Below are 25,813 nucleotides of genomic sequence, written 5' to 3' on the forward strand. Positions count from 1 at the left end.
AATCAAGTAATTGAGTAATTGATATTCTTCTTCAGAATTTCCACGTGAACTCGTTTCTTGTGCGTCGTCGATTTGACAGATAGACGGGCGCTTGAATAATGCCCAAAGGTAAGTTAGGTCTGCAGCCTGCATTAGTTCCTGTAATGAGACGAAAAAACCTACAGCGCATCTAGAAAATAGTCTTCGGTCTTAGGAATCATATCGCACTCTATCCACAACATTTATAAATTGCTGTTAAAAATACGATCTTGCTAACAAATTAATTGGAATGAATCTGTGGAACACAATCAAATTAAAAAAATAAATTAACAAAAATTAATGAATCTGCTGAACGAATTACAAACGTTACTTCGAACTTCACTTAAAACTAATTTAATCTTAGCAAACAAACTTAGCAAATACTTAACAAACTTAGCATTCAATCTTATGCATTCTATCTTCTCTTACGTATATCAGTCTTCGCAAAAAAAAAGACGCAAGTTTACGATACAATAAAATGACTTAATTAAGCGACAATAACTTATAATAAGGTGGAAACTTAGGGGAGTTGATCATGTAAAAGAAATGGGGCTTGTAAAAGAAATGGGGCTTGGGTTGACCATGTTGTCCACCCTGCTTCCAATTGATGATTTATTAAGAATCTTGTAGCACTTTTCAAGATATTACCAGTGCAATTTTGATACTTTGGCTTTGATTAATAAAATTGCGTAGCAGTTGTTAAAATATGGTGTGTGTAATTTTCAATCTCGTAATGCTTATTAATTCAATTTATTTCAATCTCCAAGTTTCAAAACACACGGCTTAATAATTTCTAAATTTAACGCAAATGCATGAGAAGAGAAAAATTGAACTACACAAAAATGAATCAAAAAACAATAATGAACTGTTCATTGAATTCGTAGGTAATCAGCCGACTCTACATGCGGTTTCTTAGATTTTTTTTGAAGCTTGAAAACGCAAACTCTCGAAGTCCATTTCCAACTAGAAGCCAAGTTAGAGGCACCATGAAAAATCAAAAGTAAGTTCTATTATCTAATGAAAATTATGCAATGAACCAAATCTTCCGTGACAATAATTTTATTATTGATAGAGTAACTTTTACTGACGGTTCGATGAAGTGATTAAGAATTTTGTTAGATTTTATTAGCCGAGGTTATTAAACACCAAATAAATTAGCACACATGTATTAAAAATTATTCAGAGTGATTCAGCTCAGTATAGAGCCAACATAATCAGGAGCACGTGTATCGATTAAATTCTCACCCTGAAAAACACGAAATCTTATTCACATACTCGAAAAACTTTTAATAATATAAGTGGCAATAATAATATTGATTATTGCCACTTATTAAGTGGCAAAATGACGCATCTCATGCATGCATGGTATCCAGTCTGACTGAAGTATAATTTTGTTCGCGTCTTTTATTGCGAACCGAAATAGAGCAAAGAAGGAAGATACATTTTGCGATCAACTTTCACGTTTACTCTCATGTCTTTATGCTGCTGTGTTGGCTTTGTGATGCACGTATTTTTGTCTCCATTTTTGTAGGAGGCATCGATATAATTTTTCAGCTGCCATTTAAAATCGCCTTAAGGTGCATGACAGTGCAAATGTTTCAATCTATCTTATAACAGAGCACACAAACTATTCATTTATATTATAAATATTAACCACTTGAGAAGTCTGAATGATGGAATGTGTTAGAACAAATATTCAACTTTCGAAGTAGAAATTTTGGTCCCGAGAATAGTTTTACAACGTTTTATTCACGAATTTGCGAGTTGACTGTGGTACAACTTCTTGGGAGGAAAATGCTTCCAATTCCTGTAATGTGCAGGCTGCCTTCACACTTTGACTTTCCTGTTCAAACCATGACTTAGTTTTTTGTCAAAGAAAAGATAGTGGTAGTCGAGTTTCTCAATGAACTCGAAGCCTCTGGCTTCCATGAACTTCCTGATGCCTTCAGGACCTTCAGGAGCCCAGATGATCTCGACGGTGATCACTCTGATCTTCACGTCATTCCAAGGGATGCTCCTCAGCACCTGCCCCAAACAAATTATTAACAAACATTGGCAAGGTCACTACTTATATTAATTAGAAACGCGTAATTAACTAATAATCCTACAATCATTGACAAGGTCACTACTTATATTAATTAGAAACGAATAATTAACTAATAATCCTACAATCATTGGCAAGGTCACTACTTATATTAATTAGAAACGCAAAATTAACTAATAATCCTACAACCATTGGCAAGGTCACTACTTATATTAATTAGAAACGCATAATTAACTAATAATCCTACAATCATTGGCAAGGTCACTACTCATATTAATTATTAGAAACGCAATATTGAAATAACCATCCCATAAGTCATATGATATTCTAAAAATTTTACTTTGTAGACGTGATTACAAATTATCTGATTACGATTCTAGTATAAGTGCAATGATGACAATAATAATGGATTTTCTTTTATCTAATCAGGAATGCTATGATAGTCCAAGATTATCTCTGCAATTATTCACGTTCTCATGATAGCATAGATGCTATTACGTCTGTGAAGAATGTAACTAATTTTTGTGTTATTTGTGTCTACATCTCACTTTAATATAGTAAAATTTTCATTTTTTACTCGTTATTCGAAGTTTTCAAATCTCACAATCTTTTATCAGTAAATAATGTTATCAATATTTGACCCGGTGCTTAATGTTACCTTCATTTCGACGCCCTCGACGTCGAGTGTCATGAAGTCCACCACAGGGTTGCCCAGCGCGGTCAGGACGCTGTAGAAAGGATAGCACGGAACTCTCGCCGATTTTTGTGCCTTCTTGGCATTAACAAGTGAGTACATCTCTGCATATATTTTACCCACACTGTGGAAGAAAAAATGACCGTATATAATGCTTTCTGGAACATTCATTTGTCAGTGATAAGGTTGGTGAAGATGTAGATATGGAAGTCCAAACGGCAAACATGATCAGGTCGAAATCTGTCATGAATTATTTGTCGACAATGTGTACTTGGGGGCCTCGTGAAGTCCGGGGCTCATAAAATTATAACTCGATAAGGGAACTAAACATTTAATGCTTAAATTATATTTTAACTAGATATATTAGGCCGCATTTGTTACTCATCTCACCGCCGATTAAATAACATGATTCAGGAAAGTTGACTAAATGAATTTTAGGTCAACTCAAACGCTCGAGTTGTGTGTAACTCGAACGCTCGAAAAAAATTAATATTGTGTGTAATGGTGAAAAATCACTGACTCTAGGTCGAGTTCACTGTAGGTGGTGTCGGGGGCGACGCACGCCCGCATGATGTGCGCTCTTCTGTTCTTGCTCTTGAGGGCGAGGTAGCTGGGCGAGGGCTCCATGAGGGCTCCCGTCCAGCCGAGCTCCCGTTCATGGAAGAGCGTGTTTGACAATTCCTCCCCGTTGAAGGCGCCTACTTCGAAGAAGAAGCCTCCTTTCTGTTTTGATAACATTGAACTTGGTCATCCGCACTAATTTCGGTTTTCATATGCGATATCTTGTCAATAACAATTTAAAAATTAATATGCTCAAGCAAGGAGGAAACATACTAAGTATTCTGCTATTCGAGTCTAGTTCTAAGAGTTGATTCCGGGATCACTGACCGTATCTTTAAATTTCTGTAATGTGAGGAATTTTTATGTAATGTAAAATAAAAATGTAACCAAATTAGAAGTCAACTGACTGAAACAGCTTTATTTTTACAGGGATTTTTTTTTCATTTGGCCGCGCATTCGTTTTGATGATTTCCAGAATTGTTTGTGGTCCTGCTTGAATTCGAGTGTTGTGATGAGCCGTTTCCATGTTGTTGTTTGACGGTGTTGGTGTGCGGTCTGTAATTTCAGGAGTTGTGAGTTGTCTATTGAGTGCTATACTTAAGCCGTGAGTTGATATGTGTTGAAGGACGGCTTGGTACTTTGCATTAGAGGAGTTGAGTTTCGTTTGTGGTTGTTTCGCTGCCACTAGGAAAGTATGGGCGAAAAATGGCCAGAAAAAGGAAGGATAAATTGAAAAGATAGTAGGAGGCGAGGCTATGACCATGGTGCATAATTTGGTTTGTTGTAGGCGAATGGGGTTTGATTGGGGTTATGGAGGAGGGGTGGGGCCCGTCAGGGCTTTGGAAGGTTTTCCGGAGGAGGGACGGAGGGTGGCGGTTCGTTATTTACAGAATTTTTACATCAAGTTCTTGAAAAAAAGTAATGGTGATATTTACACTATTTCTTTATGCGTTCCGTTTGTTTCATTTTTAAACTTTTTATTCTTTTTCATTTTGCATTGCTTTATTTGAAATATTGGTGATGATTTATGCTAGTGAGTCGCTCGAGTCGCTGCTGGTGATTTATGTTAGTGAGTCGCTCGAGACTCAGGTTAGTTGGAGAGATAATTGTTGGCCAAACAGGTGCAACTGCACCTGGCGAGCTCGTTCAAAAACTGACGACCAATTTCAGATAGTTTGGTTGGGATGTTTGTGGTTGGGATGTGTGTGATTGGGATGTGTGTTGTTTGGATGTGTGTTGTTTGGATGTGTGTGGTTGGGATGTGTGTGGTTGGGATGTGTGTGGTTGGGATGTGTATTGGGATGTGTGTTGTTTGGATGTGTGTGGTTGGGATATGTGTTGTTTGGATGTGTGGTTGGGATGTGTGTGGTTAGGATGTGTGTAGTAGCCTAGTAGGGATGTGTGTGCTTGGGATATATGTCATTAGTGTTTACGTGTACAGGTATGGAGGTGTATAACTCAGTTAAAATAAACTGGAGCTTTTTAAAATCAGGTGTTATTTTTCAGTGGCTCTAGAGGGAATGCGAGTTGATTAAAAAGCTTCAGGTCTTATGTTTTGATGGTGGACCAGGTTTTGCGAGCTTGTTGATGAAGGACTGTGTTGATGGTTGGAATGTTGTTGTGTTTGTGAAGTGTTATTGATGATGTCAATTCGTACCAGTGTGTGTTTGTAATATTTGTATGTCAACTTCAGTTGTTTGGATACGGAGTTTTTTTAAGGATGTGTAGAGGTATCGCGGGTGAATGAGTGCAGATCTAACTAAAGTGGGGTACTTGGTGAGTATAATGTAGGTGAGGAGAGGGGAGTAAAATTTGTATATTTTGTGTAAAATTATGCAATTGGTTTTCTAGTTAATATTTGGCAGCTAAAGCGGTATGGGATGGAATGTAATCCTGAAATTGGCGGAAATATTGGACGTGTTCCACCTACTGAGGGGGATGATTTCTAATTTACTTGTTTTCCTATTAATGAGCCATTTGTTTTCGAAGCTGGTGATCTTCTGTATGAAATGTTGTATTTCTAATGTTGTGGGGTTGTGTGGGTAATGTTCTGCGTCTATTAGCCTTATGTCGTCTGCAAATTGCTTAACATTCATAGTGAATGTGAATTTACACAATATAAATAATCCAATTATTGAATAAATGAATAATTTGATCCAAAAAAATTTCTGCAATGAAAACACACAGTTAGGGGAACTAATAATAGGAAAAGTATCGATACTGAATCGGAGGTTTTGAGTGTCGTGTGGTCTGTTGGGGGCTTTCAATGTTGGGCTTTCTGAACCAACAATTTGCATACATGATCGTATAGGTTTAGTCACCAATGCAAGGTAATTAAAACACTTTATTGCCCCACTTTCATATAAACAAATGATCAACGTGTTGTACACTTATAACAATGAATAATCACACATAAACGTTATACTTCATCGTTTGTTATCCTCTTGAGGGTCTTTTTGAATTCAAGCTTTGAATCTTGATATTCGAGGTTCAGGCATTCACAAATCTTTTCCGTATCAAATCCATTCACATATATATTTACATATTGACATCATCGTGCAGCACATGCCTACGCTCCAACTTTCCATGGCACAATAATCCTATCACCTCATCCTTCCTTCAGTAAATTCCAAACTAAAATACAATTGAAAATTCCGTACCATAAACAACATATACAATTAATAGTCCGATCGTTAAATAACAATGATTTCTATCCCTTACAGCGAGTAATGGATGCAAGAAGTAATAATACTGTATATTAATCAGATTTTAAATATCGCTCTCTGAAAAACAGTGGTTGATTGTTCGTAAATCAACAGGTAAGCTTTTAGATTATACTGTCTTCTTGAGCCATTCAATGACAAAAAGTTGTTGTTTCCTTAAATGTCATTCTAAATTTTGCTTCAAGATTTGAATCTATGTCTCATGTGGTTCTATGAAAATGTACTTAAATTTGTAGAAAGGCCAAAAATGATACCAGTTTTCTTGTTATGATACCCGTTTTCTTGTTTTCTTTGTTCAATAAATTAATTTTTCCATTAGCTAAATTTCCTCTTTTCTCTTCTGCCCTGGCCAAAGTAGATTTTTACAACTATTTTTGTCACTTTGAAGTGAACAGAGCATCGTCAAGGAAAAATAAATCATTTAATGAGTGTAAATATTTTACTCATAACCCAATTTGCAAGGTAATTGGTGAATACTAAAATACTCTCTAATTGCAGGTGTCAAGCGTCCAATGGATTTTGTGGCAGTTCAATCCAATACATTTCAACCATCACCAATTTCAACCAATACATTTCACCAAACAACCAGTACTACGCATGACCAATTAGACCCAATTTTTCAAGTGATAAAATTTCCAAGGAATTTAATGTTCCAATGCAGTTAGATGTATTATATTTAAATGGAAACGTACGTTTGCACGTACAGTTTCGATAACAATTTTCCCTTCATTTCCTTGATTTATGACAGCTTAATTGTGACTACTTGCAGGAAGAAAACTTAGAGCTTTAATTAATAATTTCGTCATTGATTCTTTGGTTGAGTTTTATAAGAGTTTTCAACACTAAATCTAAGAATAAATGACTAACAGTCAATTGCTGACATCATAGAACTTGTCATAATAATCTGATCAGAGTATCATTATCAGATTATCGCCATTCAGAATTATTTCACATTAGAATATATGCGGCATAAAATTCAGAAATATATAACTAATTCGTTAGAAGGGAAAAATTAATAAGTCTTCTCATTCAAAACTGAGAGGATCTGTTATAGAGGGATACCTAGAGTTTAAGTACTATATATAGTACTATGATGTATGAATTGGCTACTGTGAGAGACCAAGGTTGCAATCTTTGCAGCTGAATAGAATTGTTAGCTGGTCAGGTCCCATTTAATTTTGATTCTACAATGCAATAGATATATGATTTTAGTGAATGATTAATGATTATAAACTCGATAATTTAAATTATGAAATTTGCTTATAATTTGTAATGCGAATGGAAAACAACAATTAACCGCAGGCAAAAACACGATTGAACTTTGTTGTTCACTAATTTCGTTATTAACGTATCGATAAAAAATCTTTAAAATTCAACGTGCTGTTAATAACTAATTATTTCCAATCGCTTCACGCACTCGATATTGGCGAGTCACAACTTCCGAGCAGTCGTAGAGTTGAGTACAACATCTTGTGCATAGTTTGGCGCTGATATGAGGGCCATACTCTCAAAACTCGCTAAGTGATAGTAAGTATTTACGCTCTAATTTCTTGTCTATGATTGGTGGATTTTGCTTGAAAGGCCGTCAATGATGAACTTACTTACGCTGATGAACTTACGACCTTTTAACTTATTTTTAAAGTTTAGGCCATGGTTCTTTATGATCGACTGTTCGCAGTTACGTCTACGTAGCAGTTCTCACGCAACACGTAAGAACTGCTACGTGTATATAGTCGCTACGTGTGCATAGTCGCTACGTGTACAAGTCGCTGCCTGCACATTGCGGTGTTTTGATAACCAGGCACCAAGTTTAGATGAATATAAGGTATGCAACTTCTTCATTATGAGAAGATTAAAAGGTAGGGCAGTTCATCTCATGTTGTATACGTAGGCAGGAAAAACTAAAATTGAGCGCGACAATCAAGGATAAACTGCCGAATACAAATCTTTCACATCAGATATAATTTTTTGTCCTATATCATTTCGAATAAAACATAGTTGTTGTTTCAGAAAAGGACAGTTTAAACAGAACACGTTGAAAATAGCAAAACAGCGTAACAGATAAAACACAGACATCATGATCAATAATTTTGATGGTTAATTTTCCCCTCTGTTATCATGTAATTGGAGTTTTTTCTGCAATGAAAGTTATAAATGATCATCAGACGGGTCTTCAAAAAAGTGTATTGTTTGAAGTATTGTAATAGGTAGCACGCGGAACATTGAGTCAGTGTTATAGGAACCCTATTTTACTGTCGTCAGATTATTTTTTTACGACCGTCTTTTTCATAAAGATGACTAAATTATCTATATATTTAACTAACAGGTGCAGGATATATATTTAACTAACAGGTGCAGGATATATATTTAACTAGCAGATGCAGGATATATATTTAACTAACAGGTGCAGGATATATACACATCCAGTCATGAGCTGTGGCGCAGACTCATTGACAGCTGTGAGGACTGAGTACCTATCAGGTGAGAATAGTGAGATGCCATACAAACTTAACTGTAACCGCTGAAAAACAGCTTATGGTGGTGACATATTAAATTTATCCATTATTATATCTCTATCCGTCTGAAAAAAAATCCATCTTTTAGACCCATGGACGTCAATGAATTTCGGGAGCAGCTCGAGAGTTCTTCAATATCGAGCAAGTTATCCATGTTGCGCGATTTTTGAGCAATTGATAGTTGTTTCAGATACCGACTGGAGTGAAATATCACGACTAATGAAATAGTATAATAAATATTCATAAGTCAAGGATCCCAATTCTATTGCTTGTATTGTAAATTTATAAATAATTTAAAAAAGCATCACGATGTTTTCCTTTTTTCTTCGAAATAATTTTTAAGTGAGATTTTATTTCTTAGGCTCTGTCCTTGGATCAGTAGGAAGAATCGTAATTTGAGGCGGGTGAAAACAAATGGCTTACATGTTTCAAGCTGCGTCGACAATCATATATCGACAAGATATTTTAGTATCGAGTCGCATTCACTTTTTGAAAAATTCTTTACCCTCCTGATAAATAAGGTATAGCCCTTCTAAGCACAAATAAACTGAAAAAATGAAGGGTCTTGGTGCGTACCGAGAACAAATATATTCTGGCTGGTTTTAGAGACAAATAAGTCAACTGTATACCAGAATGGCAACCCTCCAATTATTTTATGCAGATCTAATTCTTTTATTTAATTGCTAGCTATTAATTAATATATTTTAATTAATATTTATTAATCAATATATATTAATAAATATTTATTATTTAATAAACTGCTAGTTTTTATTCAAAGTTTGATCCATTGATGACAATTAAAAGAACGCATGAATGACTTTACAGCTTACAGATCAATAGAAAGCGGTTAAATTATTTTTATAATTAATTTAGACACAGCACGCTTTACTTTAACTGTAGAAGTAAATTGTGTCGCTACTTTCCATGTATAACGAGAATTAGTAACGACAATAACCAAATACCAGAGAATGCATCATGAGTCAGTCTTAAATATTCTTTTCTAATATGATATCAAGATACTCAAGAATATTTACTCTTGAGCCAAGATTTCATCTTAAGAAGCTTCAGTAAATAGAGCACTAGGCTTAGTTTACGTTCTCGAGAAAGCATGGTTATCTTTCCGCATGGCCCGACCGAACATATCTTTAGTGCCGGCATGCTTGTCTTTAGACGGTCATATCCAGCTCGTCTTTCGCAAGATTTACTTCGATATCAAGTGAGTTGTGGACATAAAAAGAAGAATTTTAGACTTGCTTATTTCTGCATAAAATGAAGACTTGTAGACTTGCTTATTGCTGCACGAAAAGACTTGCAGATTTTCTTATTGCACGTCCAGACAAGCTCAAGAGCTTGGCGAGCTCATGGCTCGTCAAAAAGCTGGTATTTTTGACACGCTCACTCGAGACGAACTCAGATTCTTCTGGAGCATCGTGAGACGTTTCAGTTCTAAAATGACGCGATACGTGACTCAGTTCGATTATATTTCAGGCTAATTTATGATAGGAATTGAGCTGGGAATATTTGAAAAATAGAATTAGGAAATCATGGAGCTAGTGGCTGGAGAATGAGAAATGTTTATTAAGGCCTCTGTCACGCTGAGCAAAAAGGGTTTTAATTTTGAACTAAAATCGTATTTGTTCTAGGAGAAAAATTTTAAATTGAAAAAAAATTGCTACAATTTTTAGCAAAAAAATTGTGTGCCAAACATAATGGTTTTGCAGCTAACAGTGAAGGTTATTTGATTTTACAAAAGTAAAAAACCGAGATAATGCAAGAAACTAACTAAAATATTCGCTCATGAGTGTATTTAAAACTCATTGGTAATTGCTAGTAATGTTTTAAACTTGAATCTTCCATACTTGGATTCTCAAAATTTAATTATTCTTTACGGGCATTTAAATTGTGTCGCAGCTGGCTTTCTGTAATGCCCTAGTCTCAAGTGGATTATGCTAACCCTAATTTAATGAGCAAGTTTCAGTAAAATTTGTTATAAACGAACAATGGTTTAAGCTGTAAAAATGTGTGAATTATAAATGCCTCCAAGAGAAAAGAAGATATAAATATTATAGAATGATACAAAAAACAATTTTGAATGTAAAATTTGTTATAAACGAACAATGGTTTAAGCTGTAAAAATGTGTGAAATTAAAGATGACGAGAATTAAAGTACAATCTATGTACTGTATGGTTTATGGAGTATGAAAAATCTACGGATGAAACACTGAAAATTAAATTAAAACGTCCATTGGTGAGGGCATACTTTGATTTCTCCCCGATTATAGATTCTCTGGATTCATTTTATCGGAATTAGAATAATGTGTTTCCATATCCGCGAGCTATCCATCTATTTATTGTACCAGATTAAATAATTGCCAAAAATGTATTGACGAAATTGTGCTTTTAATTGCAATTTACCCGTGCCGAGATTACCAGACGGTAGCAACTGTCAACCACAAAATACAATTCGCAGTCTGCGGCAGATGGCGCTTGTTCGCGCGCTAATTAGTGACGTGGTTGCCCACAATATGAACATCGTAACTAATGATCATTCCCGCCCATGCGAGATTAAGACTTGGCGATAACAGATTAACTCAGATTATAATTAATCACTAAGCGGGGGTTGTAACCTAGTTAAATTGGGTACTAGGATAGAAAACAAAGCTGCGTTCGGTAAATATACATTGCAGGAGAGCGCACTTTTGTCAAACTTATATATAAAAATATGCACTCAATTCATATATGTATTAGCAAGCGTTACTATGCCTGACATTGAAGTCACCAAAGGTCATGAATATAAATGTTCCCGATGGGCACTTCGGTCACAACATGTCGGCACGTGCGAACGATTCAATTTGGAATTGTTCATAGTCATGCGTTATTCATGAAGCAATCTGTGGATGCATGATGGCTGCTTGCTTCACGACGAGGTTTTTCTTCATTGCATTTTTCTGAATTTGAGATTCACGAATTAAGTTATTATATTGCGCCATTTAATTTTACGTTAGTGAGAGGTCATTAAAACTCGGCTGTAATTATGTGTTTTTCGCATACAATTAATACTTATATGATTCATAGTTTTGTATGAATATAGCAACTATTCAGTTTTGAATACTTTTGAAATGACCAAGTGGTTTGTTGGACGTCAACAGAACTCATAACGAAAATTTTGTGCAACTTTTTTACTTATTGTCTGTCTCTCAAGTTGCAAGAGAATCGTAACAAGTTTTAGTCCGCCTCGTGCGGAGATAAGAAGCTCAGACGCTCAGTTATGAATGACTTTAAAATTCAAGGCCTTCTCCGTACTAAACTTGTTCTGTCCGATCTAATTTATAAAATTCAATGGCAAACATTTTACTGATTTTTACAATTTGCTCGCCCTTTTTCTGAGATGTATTTATTAGCTAGGGAAAGCAACGATTGTACTTAACTTTAGGATGTATTATTGATTATTAAATAAATCGAATTTGTTTATTTTTCTAACGCATATTTTAGTAATTAAAAAAATATGCAATGCATTACTAGCAACTAAGAACCATTGATTATATTATGAGAAATTTGCTTCCTTGTTATCGTTCAATAATTATCCGAAGTTAATTGAAATGAAATTCTTGTTTTTTTTTTCCGGAACTGCGCTCAGCGTTATATTGAACCGCTCATCGCTTTAGCCTAAATTCTAATTATGATAGATGTGTGTCCTTTCCTTAAATTGCTCAGACGATCCATTCCACGCAATTTCAAGAAGCCTTAGCAATTTTCGCAGTACTGTGTATTATTCCTACGAGCCAGATTTTCTTTCAATTTGTGAAATGGCTTCAAGGACAGGCGCCGAGACTCGTCATCTCTTATTCATGAAGAAGCTCTAACTGGAAGACCTTCCATTGGAAATCCAGAGGCCTGAAGAAATCAAACAAGGGAAACCAAAGACCTGCCAGAAAGGAATCAGGATTCCTCGGTATCTGGAATTCTCGCTTGAATGAAAGCTGGTGTCATTACCCGTAGACTTTCATTCGAGTAATCTTAACCGTGATTGCCGTATGGTCACTAGAGTCGTGATCTCCACCCCTGCTTGCGTTTGGTTTAGGGTAATGGACTCAACAATGAAATATTCAGTGGTACCTTTGTGTATTTTATGGTGTGTAACATCTAAGAAAACGAAGATCTGCATGGATTGATTTTATGCATATGTGAAATAATAAGAGTAAGATCGTGAGTAAAAATGAGAAAGGATGCAAAACAACAATAGGGTGGATACATACATGTTATAGACCTGGAGCGATCACATGCAAGGGTGAAAGTTACTTACATGACAGACAGAGAGTAAAAATATGAAATGATCTTCTCAAACGTAAATGCTCCGCAATACAAGAATTAAATTTCGGTTCAATAACTTCCCAAAGAAAAGAAGTAGACTGCTCTGGCAATTCAGTTCCTGACAACCATTCGATTTATTCTTGTCTAATATACACAGAGAGTGGGGCAGTCCATAACAAGGCATTTTTAGGCACCCAGCCGCAGTTTATAGGCTCGAATGTTTGAGCAGCCGAGGTTTTTTGATGATAAATATGAAGAAGGGATCGTTGTGGGCAAGCACCGCCTGTGTCCTCATGATAAATCGAGAATAACTTCTCGCCATTATTGAAGCAGAGACGCCTAAGATATAAAGAAGTCAAATGTAACTGGGCAGCTTCAATTGATTTTTGTTGTTCATGCCGGAGAAATATTTTATTCATACAATATTGTAAAAACATTCAAATATTATGACTTTGATTGTTTCATGCTCGCATATTAGAAAAAGACAACTGAAAACATTTTCATTGTTTTAGATTTAAATTTAGTCATCAGTACTCAATTTAAAGAAAGCATTCAAACTATGAAGAACCAATGTCTGATAAATTCCTACGCGTATTATCAAATTTCAAACTTTCTTGTTCCTTCAAGTAGTTCTAACAAGAATACTTAAAAATCACAACAATGGCTTGACGGTAATGTCTCAACGAGTATTATTGCAATTCCGTGGACAGTAGCGCAGTTCCCTCCAACGTGCTTACGTTACTTAATTCCATAAAGTGGCAACTGACACGAAGATGTCGACTGGAAAAACTCACACAAGATCATAGCTCGCAACTGCGATGAATTTATGCATTAATCATTGAGTTATATTTATTCATGATTCTCTCCAATTCTGACAAGAAAGTCTTATGTTCATTAAAAAAATTCAATTTTGAGTGATATACTCGTGAATTAAGAATTACTATTCCAGTTTATTCGGATGACCTTTCAAAGTCTTCATTTGCTTTAAATATCTTCTACATTTTTTATGGTTTATCTTCAAGCTTTTTTAACACAGAAAAGAGATTTAAGAAGCATAAAGGAATAGAGTGAATTCGTGTAAAAAAATTTCTGTCACTCCAAAACAGGTCTAATTTTAAGTCTCCAAAGAATTAGTGGGATCCATTTTTTTCGAAATGTAGATAATTAATTATAATTTTATTAATTAGTGAAAATCTAGTTAGGTAAAGACGGACGATGGTTTTCATTCGATTATTTTATTTTTAAAATTTTGTTATTCCTTCCACTTACACATATGCATAAAATTAAGTGCCTTAACTAGGAGAATCCTTAATTATAGGATTAGGAAATATTTCTGATTTTGCAGGTTTGTGCATTCGAATCTAATGCCGAAATATCGGGTTCTTCTTTATGAATAATTCATTTCAGTTACTTCTTTTTAATTTGAAAATTTCAGAAACCAATGCGGGTTCGTGCAGCAGCTTTTTTTACATCTGATACACTTTTCTTTAATTATATTTTTATATAATAACAAGTATGTTAAATTCCTAACAATCAATTTGAATTTAAAGTGCACGATGCATAATTAAATAGATTCAAATTTCTTATTTGAAGCTAATAATGAATATTAATTTTTTATTTATATTATTAATAATTGACGACTCTTCATTTTTGTTTATTTCATTGCAATCAATGTGCCCGCTACTTCGATGAACTCCAGGCAAGAAATTTTGAATTTCTTATTGATCTATATCTGCGATCCCTGCGAGTCACAGCTGCTCTATCCACAGCCAGCAAGCGACTTGCTTTTTCTGCCTAACGGAGCTCAGCGATCGCTCGGAAGAAGCCTCTGTACGCTCGGTGGAAGCCTTGAAGCTCTATAAATCTCATTCCTTGGAGGATTTCGCCGGGGCATGCAATTTACTCCAATGAAGAGCGAGGCCATTTTGTGTTCCTTTCATCATTTCAAAGGGGCCTTCAAATATTTCACGCCTGCCGTGCCTTACTTTAAAGGCAAAGCAGGAAGCGTGTTTTTTGAGAGACGTGTCAGCCGTGGATTGTCACATGCGTCGAACCTACGTTCGATATTATCTTGACAAAAAGTAATAAAATTGTTTTATTTGTGAAGATTCTACCAATTTCACAGGCAAGCCGATGTTCGGAGCAAGGGAAAATTTAATTTTAAGTTGCCTGAAATTGTTCTGTGTTCGCGATACTATATGTGACTGTGGCCTCATAGCCGGGGAATATTGGATGAAAACCATGCTCTTGAATTGAAGTGAATCAAGTTGTTGAATTGTATTGATATTGTTTTGATTGCGGGGAACCCATTTATGCTTTCATTTTCATTCTTGAGGAGGGAACTTTTATGTTCATTAGTGTTAAAAAGTAATTTTGACTGTGATTTACATACCTATAAAAATATTTCGTATATTGCACTACTGAAAAATTTTTGTACATAAAAAATAGAATAACAAAAAAAATTGTCTGCGGACCAGGATTTGAAAGAAATTTAACGGAGAAACTGTATCCTGTAGAAGGGTTTCTGCCAAAATTAGGCAATTTCCCATTTAAAACTCCACTTACTCTGGGGTTTCCGTAGTTTAAAAGGCTGAAAGACAGTGTGCGATGATGGTTTTTAGGACTACTCTCATCAATCTTCATCAGCGTCTGGCGACTCGAACGACCGTACTCAAAATAATCGCCTAATCTTCGCCGGCCGACAAACTGTCATTCATAGGTTATTCTTGGAGTATCAAAAAGAGATGTAACGCAAATTAAAATGATAGCTCGACCTCTGATTTCAAGATAGAGGATAATTCCGAAAGGGTCGTAAAAACATGAGAAAAAATATTCGCGTCTGAAATACCGTCGACAATTTTCCATCGGATTAGGAAAGGGATAAGAATCAAATTAGCTGAGTTCTTCTTTATTACAGAATTGGGCAGTTTTTCTCACGAATGACTTCCACCATCTCTGGTTATGCTCAAATTCTGGTGAAAAGAAATCAGTGAATTTACAAGGAAAAATAATATTGTGAGTAACCTTAAAGTTAGGTGAACAAGTTCAAGTTAGGAGTCGATGTTCACTAATATAATAAGAGAAAAGTGTGCTTTGGCATATATAATCTATGAAATTCGAGCCAATTATTATCGTAAAAAACATGATGATAGTTGATGAGGAATGATATGAGAACTCAATTAAGGGGAGCGTCTACCCTAAAATTGAAAATTTTTACTTTTTCGGTTTTCATACTCATTTTAAAGCCGACATTCTACCCTATCCAACGGTACCACTGCCATCTCTCTACGTTGATTTATGATTTCATGACATTTCATGAAAGGGGGGCGGGTGGGGGAGTTCTTTAAGTAATTAGATAGGAACTAATTAGCGGGTGAGCTCTTTATATATAGTGTCTACTTGAGTTGTGCTGCAGTTACGTGTTTAGTCTCATCTTAAAGCTGACATTTTGGCCTATCCAATGGTACCACTGCCATCTCTGTACGTCGATTTTTACGTACACGACACTTCATGAAAGGGGGGCAGGGGGGGGAGTTCTTTCAGTAATTAGATATGAGATAATTAGCTGTCCACCACTACAAATATAGTGTTTTTGTGAGGTCTGACTCAGTGTGCCTCCGGGCTTTGTAGGGAGAGATGCGCATGTAGTTGCTCCCATCATCCTTGAGTGGAATCAAGCTCCAGAAACGTTTTGTTTGGTATCTATGCTACATTGCGCGCATATTGTGGTGCGTGCGGGACTTTGTCGCGCTCTCCTCAACATTCACACTTATTGTCACGGAAAACCTATCTGCTCCTAGAGTTTTAAAGCTACAACAATGAGGCATATACCGATCGATTTGCAAAAGAAAGATCTACAATTCATCGTAAACGTTTTTCCAATTTCGTTGTAGTTTGGATTTTATTCCGCCAAAAGGGGGGGTGTGTGGGGGGGGTGAAATCGAAAAATTTCCGAAAAATTTACAAAAAATGCCGCCACACTCACAAAAATGAGATTTTCAAAAAACGTTTACGACGAATTATAGATATGGTCTTTACGCATCGAATGATATATGTTTCAATGTTGTAGCTCTAAAACCCTAGGAGGAGTAGGATTTCTACGGTACCCCCTTTTTTGGCCGTTTTCTAAGAATTTCACGTTTTCTTTCATTTTTTTAGAAAAATTTACATGAACAAAAAAGTCTTAGATTTCTGTTTTACATGTGTACCAAATTTCAAAGTGATCTGTCTGTAAATAGCCGAGATAAATTTTAGGGTAGACGCTCCCCTTAAATCACCTTTCCTCCAAGTTGGCTGCTGATACATCGAGCATTCTATGTAGAATGCTTGCACTGCAGATTACTTTCGCACAGGTTTACTTTTTGCACTGAGAGTCACATCGAAAACTTGATAGTTTTCAGAAGGCAATATTTTGTGTAATATACTGTACAATATTTTTTTACACTCTTATTGCAATTTTCTATGATGAAAATCTGGAAGTGCTTTTAGACATTTAATGTGTTATTTCCTTTCATATTCTTTCGATTCGAAAAGAAGAAGAGGAAACAACAGAAACTTGTTGCTATTCTACAGGTGTGATTTTACAGTTCATAATTATTTCAAAGAGCTTGTTGTTACATGTAGTTATAATTGTGAAAATGAATGAATTTATTTAATGACAGATGACCACGTACGTTGAGACGTAAAATTTTCACGTACAGGATAATTTTCTACAATATATAAATACTTTCCCAGTGGCGATTGCAAAGACTGCATAGTCGCTAGGCGCCGATCTCTTCTAATTTTCATAGAAAAAAGATGCTAAGCTGTGATAAAAAAGAGGCTTAGCTGTTGTGATAAAAAAGATGCTCAAGTGTCATAAAAAACATGCTGAGTTATGACAAAAAAGATGCCTAAAAAATTTGCCTTAAAACAAAGAAACCTGCATAAAATATTGAGTTCAAATATAACATCAGAACGCCTACCTTCACACCGCCCACGCGCAGCCTGCAGGCAATTTCTGTTCACTCATGTTGTTTATGATCACTGATGCAAACGTTTCAATTTTTGAAGAAAACAATTGGCAAATTCGGGATTTCAGTTACTTCTAAGAAAAAGCATACATTTCATTCATGACTAAAGGAATGTAGTCTATAACGAAATAATTCTACGCAAATAATGCTCTTCTAATGTCTGAAGAAACGAAGATTCGTCCGACAGTTCCATTACAGGCCGTGTTTAGATTGGTAAGAGCGATCCCGTCTGACAAGCGACATCAATGTTTACGTAATGCTGATATGCGCTGCCCATTGTGCCTAGTTTCCTGTTGCAGGCCTTTCTATTGATGCGATATCATTATAATTCCAAGCTTATACTGTGAAGTAAGCAGATTCGTTTACTGAAAATTCATGTGGTACAACAATAGAACTTTAGTATCCTTTGCTAATTATTAAATTAGCTATCAGTCTTTTTAGTGCATTTTCTCATTTATGGAAAAAATGCCCTATTGTGCTCGTCATGTCCGTCCGTCCGTCTGTTTGTCCGTCCTTGACTTCATGTTTTCGTTGACCAGAAAATGCGCTCTCTGTCACTCACTACAGTGAGTCTGAGTTATATTTTTTAATGTTTTTCAAGTTGAATTGTAATTTCCGACTCATTTATCCTTTAGATAACAAATTTCTTCGGTATTTCCCGCTTAGCCATGATACACTGCCACGGTGTGCAATAACTCAATCTCAAGCAAGATAAAAAAAAATCAATTGCCTATTCTCAAGGACGTTAGAGATCCGTAAAGTGAAAAATACCCACACATTATGTCAAAATGCCAACTTTTAACAGACAATTTATACATTTATCTAATGTGTCTTCTAATCCGGTGAATTTCATTCCGTAAGATTGATATTCTTATAAAGCTAAGGTAATTGTACGTCGAGGTAACGCAAAGCGGCACCTTTATAGCAGCAGCACCTTTCAGATGCTTTATAGGCTACTACATAATTATAACGTAATTATAACTTACAACTCGCGAGCCCAATTTTATAGGCTACAGAAGGTTGGCTTTGCAATTGGTTCCCAAATGCAATAAAAGCTGGAACAATGGAACATCCCAACACCGTAATAATTTTGATATCGTCATCATTTATAGACTCCTCAGCTTTGCAATCTTAACCTTAACCGCGAAGTGCATCAGCATCTTTATAACGCGTAAGCTACAGCATGTCTGTGAAGAAAAAAAGCAACTTAAGATGAATTCGGTTTTGTGCGATGAAATGATACCAACGAACCTATTATAGGATAAAAAGTCTTTTGACATCCTGTCAAGGTTATCTTGACATCCCTTTAGGAAAGCAAAAATATAGTGTGTGCAATATAGCGATCAATATTACCACCTGGTCCCGGCGAGATATTTTTTTCATTCAAGAGGAGACAACCTATCACCGAATTTTCTCCAAAAATTTAAAAAAGTCAAGGCAAGTTGTTATTTGTTCTGTGCATCACATCGGAAAATCTTTAATGTAAGCCAGAGCTGCTCGACGGTAAGTGGCTAGAAAACCCCGGCATTTAAACTCACGGATCCACAATAATGGATCGATTAGCAAGTCCTTCCATTGCCTGTCTCTAAATATATCAATAAATTAAAATAATATTTACTATTCTATCATAAGGAAAATTGATAAATCTCATTCACACGTTCGTAAAAAGTGTGCATAGATCGTTTGAGGCAACACCAGCCAGTGCGTAGTGTGGCCACTTCTACTTGTTTCAATACTAACTCGTTTGTCGATGGATAGTGATATTCTTGAACCATTGACCTGAGACAGAAACACATAGCGAGATTCATGAACTTAAGAAAGAAACACATAGCGAGATTCTTGAACTTAAAAAGAAACATATATGACATATAAATGATTTCAGTCAGGAAAATAAGTTTCAAGCCGAACAAGGCAGCATGATAAATTTTGTCCAGCTATTTTTGTTCAGCAGTTACACTTCGCGAATTAGACCAGAATTAATTCATTTGTAACCTAACTTAATTGGAAAATATAGATGAACTGTAGGCTTTGTGTGAATTTTTTATCAAACTTGGATTTTATTATACTAATTTTATCATACATAAACTGAAAGAATTATTAGAAAATTTCTCTATTAATGCCAATAAACAAAATTGATTATTTGCCGCAGACCTTTTTATATCAAACAAACAAATATTCCTGCTATCAATCTTCCGTAATATGCGATTAAAAAGTAACGATTAAAACCATTAATAATTCGAATATTTAATAATTACGAATTCTAATATTTAATAATTACGGGTGGTTTAACCCTTTTGCTGCTTTTCAGTCGTCCGATGCACTATTTTTCTATGCATTTCCAAGTGCTCTGCAAAGTTTGCGTTGCGTTCCACAGTTTCTTCTTTACAGGCTCTGACCCACTCACGTTAAAGGCCCTGACCCACTCACACTATAAAGTCGTGTGGGGCTGCACACTAATGAAGCTTCTTAGTCATTCATTCATCAAGGCTTTGACTTTACCGACTGCAAAAATGAAGTGCCATCCAAACGAGGGCCGCTGTAAATGGACCAAACCGACGGCCCGCTGCTTTAAATCTCGTTAGTGAATGCGCGGCGTTTTAAGTTCATGGAAGCAGTGAACGCAGAATCGCTGAGCGTATGTTTCTCTCTGTGCTGGCAATGAATGAATGTTTTGGTTTTAATTGAGCCTTAGGCCTTGGCTGTAGCCACAATTACTGAGTTTTTTAAGTTACCGAAATTCCGTAATTAAAAGTCTTCTCTCGGAAACGGATCAAATATTTAAATGAAAGGATTTCGGTTTTCCTTGAATAATTGGAAATTTTTCTAGTTATTCCATATGAATTAGCAATGATATTCAATAACGTATTAAATTTTGTATTATATTTACTTTAATTTTTGACTTTGAATTAACAATATGCAAAATAAAATGCAATATTATTCTATTACTAAAAAATCTTTAATTTTAAACCAAAACAAACAAACACGCTCAAAAACACTGAGTACAGCAATTAACTAGAGATGGCCAAATATGTTTCAACTAAAAACAATATTGTTCTACCCAATATTGTTCTACGCCCAATATCCTGCTAGGTTTCACTTGATAATTAAAAACAAAGCAGAAGATGTGCTGTCCAGCGAATTTAATACAAAAGCAGAATTATGCAATGAAAGTTTCTTTCAAATTCACTAATTAGATTTCTATGTAAAATATTATTCAATGAAGAGAATTAGGTTTGAAAGAACAATAACGCGCCAGCGGCGATCAAACTTAACTGAAACACATGCCTTATACATGTCAAAAACACGCAAGATCATTAGCGAATTATACGAGCTCAGCTATAAGTTAAGGACGCGTGAGGAAGCCAACTATGAACTTGAAATAGAAACTTCGGCAAAGTTTGTACAGTAAATTTCTTGGGTTACAAAAAGACGTAGCTGGACTTGTAGAGCTCAGTCTTGTTGACATAGTTAAGCGAGAAAGCTCGGCCTGCCTTCTACCCCGTAGCCTGTTTACCCTCTCGCCTTGCGGGCCTAAAACCATGGAATTTATTCTCGTAACTTCGTAGGCTTTTTCATACCGTAGTTTAAAATTATAATAACAAATATTCATACATAGTTATCTGATGCTGAAATTTGGCACAAAAAATTATTACTCGGAAATAACATGAAGTTTGACAATAAATAAATCAATTCGAGAAAAACGGATTAATTTACTGGAAACCTTAAACGATAAAACCTCATTTAAAAGTTACAAAGAGAATGATTTCAAAGAAAAAAATGTTTCGAATCTTTAATCGAAACTGTACCCTGAAAATGGAAGGCTAAAAAAATTAATTTACCGCTCGAAACCGCCCTTGCCAAATCCCCGCTAAAGGAATAAAAGCTTTGAAGAGCTTTAGTAACGAGGCACGGCCACGATAACAAAAACAAATACTCAAGTTTACACGAAAATTCCCTTCATAATATTAAAGCTATTATGTGCGAGGCTCTCGGTGTAGCATTAGAAAGCTCGGCCACTTGAGAGGAAAGCGGACTGAGGGCTAGCGAGGGAAAATAGAATATGTCTTATTGGAAATCTTGCTCGGGATTATGATGTCCATTGAATATTGTGCGGTCGGCCGCGGGTAATTCTGCCATAAATTGCAATTAGAGGGGGCTACCATCTGCCTCTCATAAACCTTGCTGTAATTATCTACCAAGGCAACAGGAACTTGAATTAGGATTTATTCCTACAAAAGAAAGGGCTGCTCCTGCGAGATGAAGTGGGCGCTGGAGGGCTTCAGGCTAATAACTACTGCCAGTGTTGTTCTTCAGCGAGGGTTGCAATATGCATGTGAATTTGTTTGCATTTGTGATAGTGAATTTGCTTGGAAATATGCATGCAAATGAGCATCTTCATGGTAATGCGAGTGCAATGGTGAATGTTTCCGCGGATGAGATTGTAAAAAGGTAATTTTAGTGTTTGGTTAAAAAGGTTATTTTGTTTGGTAATAAGCGGTAATTGAAAGTTACAGGGGCTCCTAGTGTGAGTTATTGCTATGCGGAGAAAATTTAAAACTATCATTTCGCGAAAAAATTTCCTCGAGGCCAGTCAAAAAGTTTATTCAATTTCTGTTTGCCGAGAATATAAAATATATTATTCGATGCCCGCCTTTCATTTTAAATATCCAGGCATCTGTGCATCTGCCTGACCGATTGCAAAGATAACCGAAGGATGTGCCTTCCGTCATTGGATTTGCAGAGTCAGTTTTGTTTTATTTCTGGTGCAGTGTACCCGGATAAGGTATATTAGCTACACCCTTGCTAAAATGCTGACGCTGCAATATCGGAGACAGATTGCACGATATTGAACAGAGCCAAGAGGCCCTGTGTCATTCCACGAGATAGATTGTACGGATAGAAATATCCCCCAAGGAGATGATGGATATTTGCACTGATGCACAGATCCAGGAAATTCATGTGATGTGTCACAATATTTATTAAATTTATAGTGAAATGAACAGCATTATTTAGCTTTGAGATGAAAAATGAGAAGAACAGACTAAAAGCATTCAAATCAAAGAAAGAATATTATCCACAACAAATAAGGCTAAAGATGAACTATAACTATGGATACTAAATGCTATAGATACACTAAAATATAGACGAACTAAAATTATAGATACTAAAACTATAGATAAACTAAAACTATGGATGAATTAAAACTGTAAATTGATTAAAACTATAGATAAACTGAAACTATAGATACTAAATACCATAGATAAACCAAAGCTATAGATGAACTGAAACTACGGATGAATTAAAATTATAGATAAATTAAAGCTATAGATAAACTAAAACTATTGATACTATATTATAGATAAACTAAGACTGTAGATGCTAAACTACAGTATCTATAGTAGAAATTCGTTTTGTATCAGAAGTTACACTATACAATGAAGATGTCAATGAGAAACAAAAGGAAATAGACACAGATTGCGACAACTAGTAGACCACTATAGCATTTTCTTTGCCTGCCTCCTTTGTAATTCTCCTTGTAATTCATACTAAATACTGAAGATAAAATGGAACTGTAGGCAGTAAATATAATAGATAAACAAAAACTATAGATAGTAAATACTAAAGATGAACTAAACTATAACTTTTAACTATAGATACTAAAAGATGACAGCGGAAAAAATTCACGAGCTGGGAGAAAAAAAAATAAGCATAATACTATTGACTGTCATATACTATTCATTCCTACATACTGACAGACTACCCAAAACTGGGAGCGAAAAACAATGAATAATTGACACTTGCGCTGCAACCTGCAACTTTGTGCTGTAAAATCACAATTTTTTAACTAAAAAAAATAAATACAGGAAGGTTGACGCGCAAACGTTGCATGAAATGTTTTCCCATCCACCATTGACTCTAAATTGCTACTGCAAATTAAAAGAATACTCTGCAATATTTGAATAATATTCTCCTTAAATTTTACCTGACAGAAACAAATCTTGAAAATAGAGGCGTTCGCTACATGAAATTTGTACTCTTCAATCTCCAACTGATTAAAATAAATACTGGAGACTTAGAACCTTTATTCTATCAAATAAACCAAGACAAGGACCATAAAAAGACTGGAATTTTCGTACTCTCTTATCGAAATGTCAGGAACCGATTTGTAAGGTAAATAATGAAATAATTATTGAATTGATTGTAAGCGGATTGAAGAGGTAATTTAGCATTAATTCATCATTTTAGTATATACCAAGCATTGTAAAGTTCGAAATAACTTTATATGAATAAACACATTGTTTTGGGTTCGATAATGGATTTATTGAAGGTGATAATATGTAGATGGTAGTTAATCATCCAATATGAACAACCTTAGAGGAATCACCTTAACCTTGTGTATACTTGGACGCGTTCGATTACAGGAACAATTATGTGGCTCGTAATCGCACTTAACTCAATCATCGTACTTATCGTCAGAGATCGTCACGACATCGTCGCCAATACGATAATGCTTGTTGTTGTCAGTAATCATACGTCAAACTCAACTCCGAATGCTTCGGTGAATGAAGAAAATGACGTGTTATCCAATTAAGCCTCGTTAAGTTGAACATAATGTCAATTAAAGAATATAACTGGCCATTGAATCTGATCAACGTGACAGTCAAGCCTAATAGTTTCTAGTCTTTTTAGTTGACAAGAGAGAGCTTGAAGATCATGAAGATGGAGAGGGCAATGAACGCTGGTAATCTTCCACTCTTCCACATCATGACTGTATTTTCTTAAGAGCTGTTAACTCAGAAATGTCAGGGGAAATTTTATTAATTTATAAGAATAGTGCACTTTTGGTAGGTCGATCAGAAAAATTTCTTTTATAATTATCAGAACAAGATACAATTTTGTTCACGTAGGAGAACTAACCAAAAAAACTAGAGCAAATACATAGTGTGACCTTATATCGTAGGACTAAGTAAAATGTAGACAAAATGAGAGCAATAACGCGATTTTTAACTCTGTAAAAATCCTCAATGCCGTTGCAAAGATACGTACATTAATGCTAAGATCTTGCTCCTCACTAGAATAAAGGTTAATTAACAGTTTAAGACAAAACAACACCACATTAATCACGTGCAATCACAACATCTGTATATGAAGAGCCGGCGTCGATTGTCTTATGAGCAGGTTACCGACAATCATTTCTCAACTCTCAAAACGTGTACAATTTAAAGGAGTGACACAAACTCTAGAAATTGACGCTCTTACCAAAATAAAAATCATCGGATTTTCTGGTTGGCCATAAGGGGTTTTCTACAATGATAATGATTTATAATAGGGATGTCATGTTAACCCATTTTTTAATTGAAAATAGATAAGAGTTCATACACGACATACATATAATGCTTACTTCCATCGCCTAGACCAGAATTTTTTTCTTTTTTTATTAAACTGCAAGAGAAGTTATCCTGAAGAATAGTGACGCTTGCTTTGCTGGGTATATTCACATGTACACACCCCAGCAATTGCAAGGAGTTGAACGGTAACACTTAGAAATATAAGTGTGCCTCTTAGAAGACATGTTAGACGTGTGCCTTTTTGAAAACATGTTAGACGTGTATGTGCCTCTTTTAAAGCATGTTATCATATAATGAGACGCAACATTTCCGTCATATGGGCAGAACAAAGCGACGATATTTTGTCACAAACTCGTGCATCCTCGTGATTTAGGAGGCTCTTTGTGGCAGGCTGTGTGTCTTTAACGTTGAGGCAGCGGCATAAATTACTCAGGTTCCCTACGTCATCTCGGCGGGTCAGGGCGCACAGGTTCTGTGATGTGGTCGCCATGGGTGCTGGTTCAAATTACAGGGCCCATACTTATAAAAAAATATAACTCAGTACTCACTGCAGTGAGTGACAGAGAGCGCATTTTCTCGTCGACG

At 35.6% G+C, this 25,813-nt stretch overlaps 1 protein-coding gene across 1 annotated transcript; it reads right to left on the minus strand.

The window, feature by feature from the left end:
• Positions 1 to 1,845: 1,845 nt before the first annotated feature.
• Positions 1,846 to 25,718, minus strand: LOC108668639 (protein Star-like). Its single transcript, XM_018155881.1, has 4 exons — positions 25,581 to 25,718; positions 3,277 to 3,479; positions 2,721 to 2,880; positions 1,846 to 2,043 (listed from the first exon to the last, which is right to left on the minus strand). The coding sequence occupies exons 1-4, from the start codon at positions 25,716 to 25,718 to the stop codon at positions 1,846 to 1,848; spliced, it is 699 nt and encodes a 232-aa protein (XP_018011370.1).
• Positions 25,719 to 25,813: the final 95 nt, after the last annotated feature.

The sequence above is a fragment of the Hyalella azteca genome, unplaced genomic scaffold, assembly GCF_000764305.2.
Source record: "Hyalella azteca isolate HAZT.00-mixed unplaced genomic scaffold, Hazt_2.0.2 contig6741, whole genome shotgun sequence".
Taxonomy (NCBI): Eukaryota; Metazoa; Arthropoda; class Malacostraca; order Amphipoda; family Hyalellidae; genus Hyalella; species Hyalella azteca.

Excerpts from the sequence above, each read along its gene's own strand:
- LOC108668639 (XM_018155881.1), bottom strand. The coding sequence starts at position 25,718 with ATGGCGACCACATCACAGAACCTGTGCGCCCTGACCCGCCGAGATGAC. Across the intron at positions 2,881-3,276 it reads TACAGTGAACTCGACCTAGA|TGTGGGTAAAATATATGCAG; the intron begins GTCAGTGATTTT and ends TTTCTTCCACAG. Across the intron at positions 2,044-2,720 it reads TCGAGGGCGTCGAAATGAAG|GTGCTGAGGAGCATCCCTTG; the intron begins GTAACATTAAGC and ends TGTTTGGGGCAG.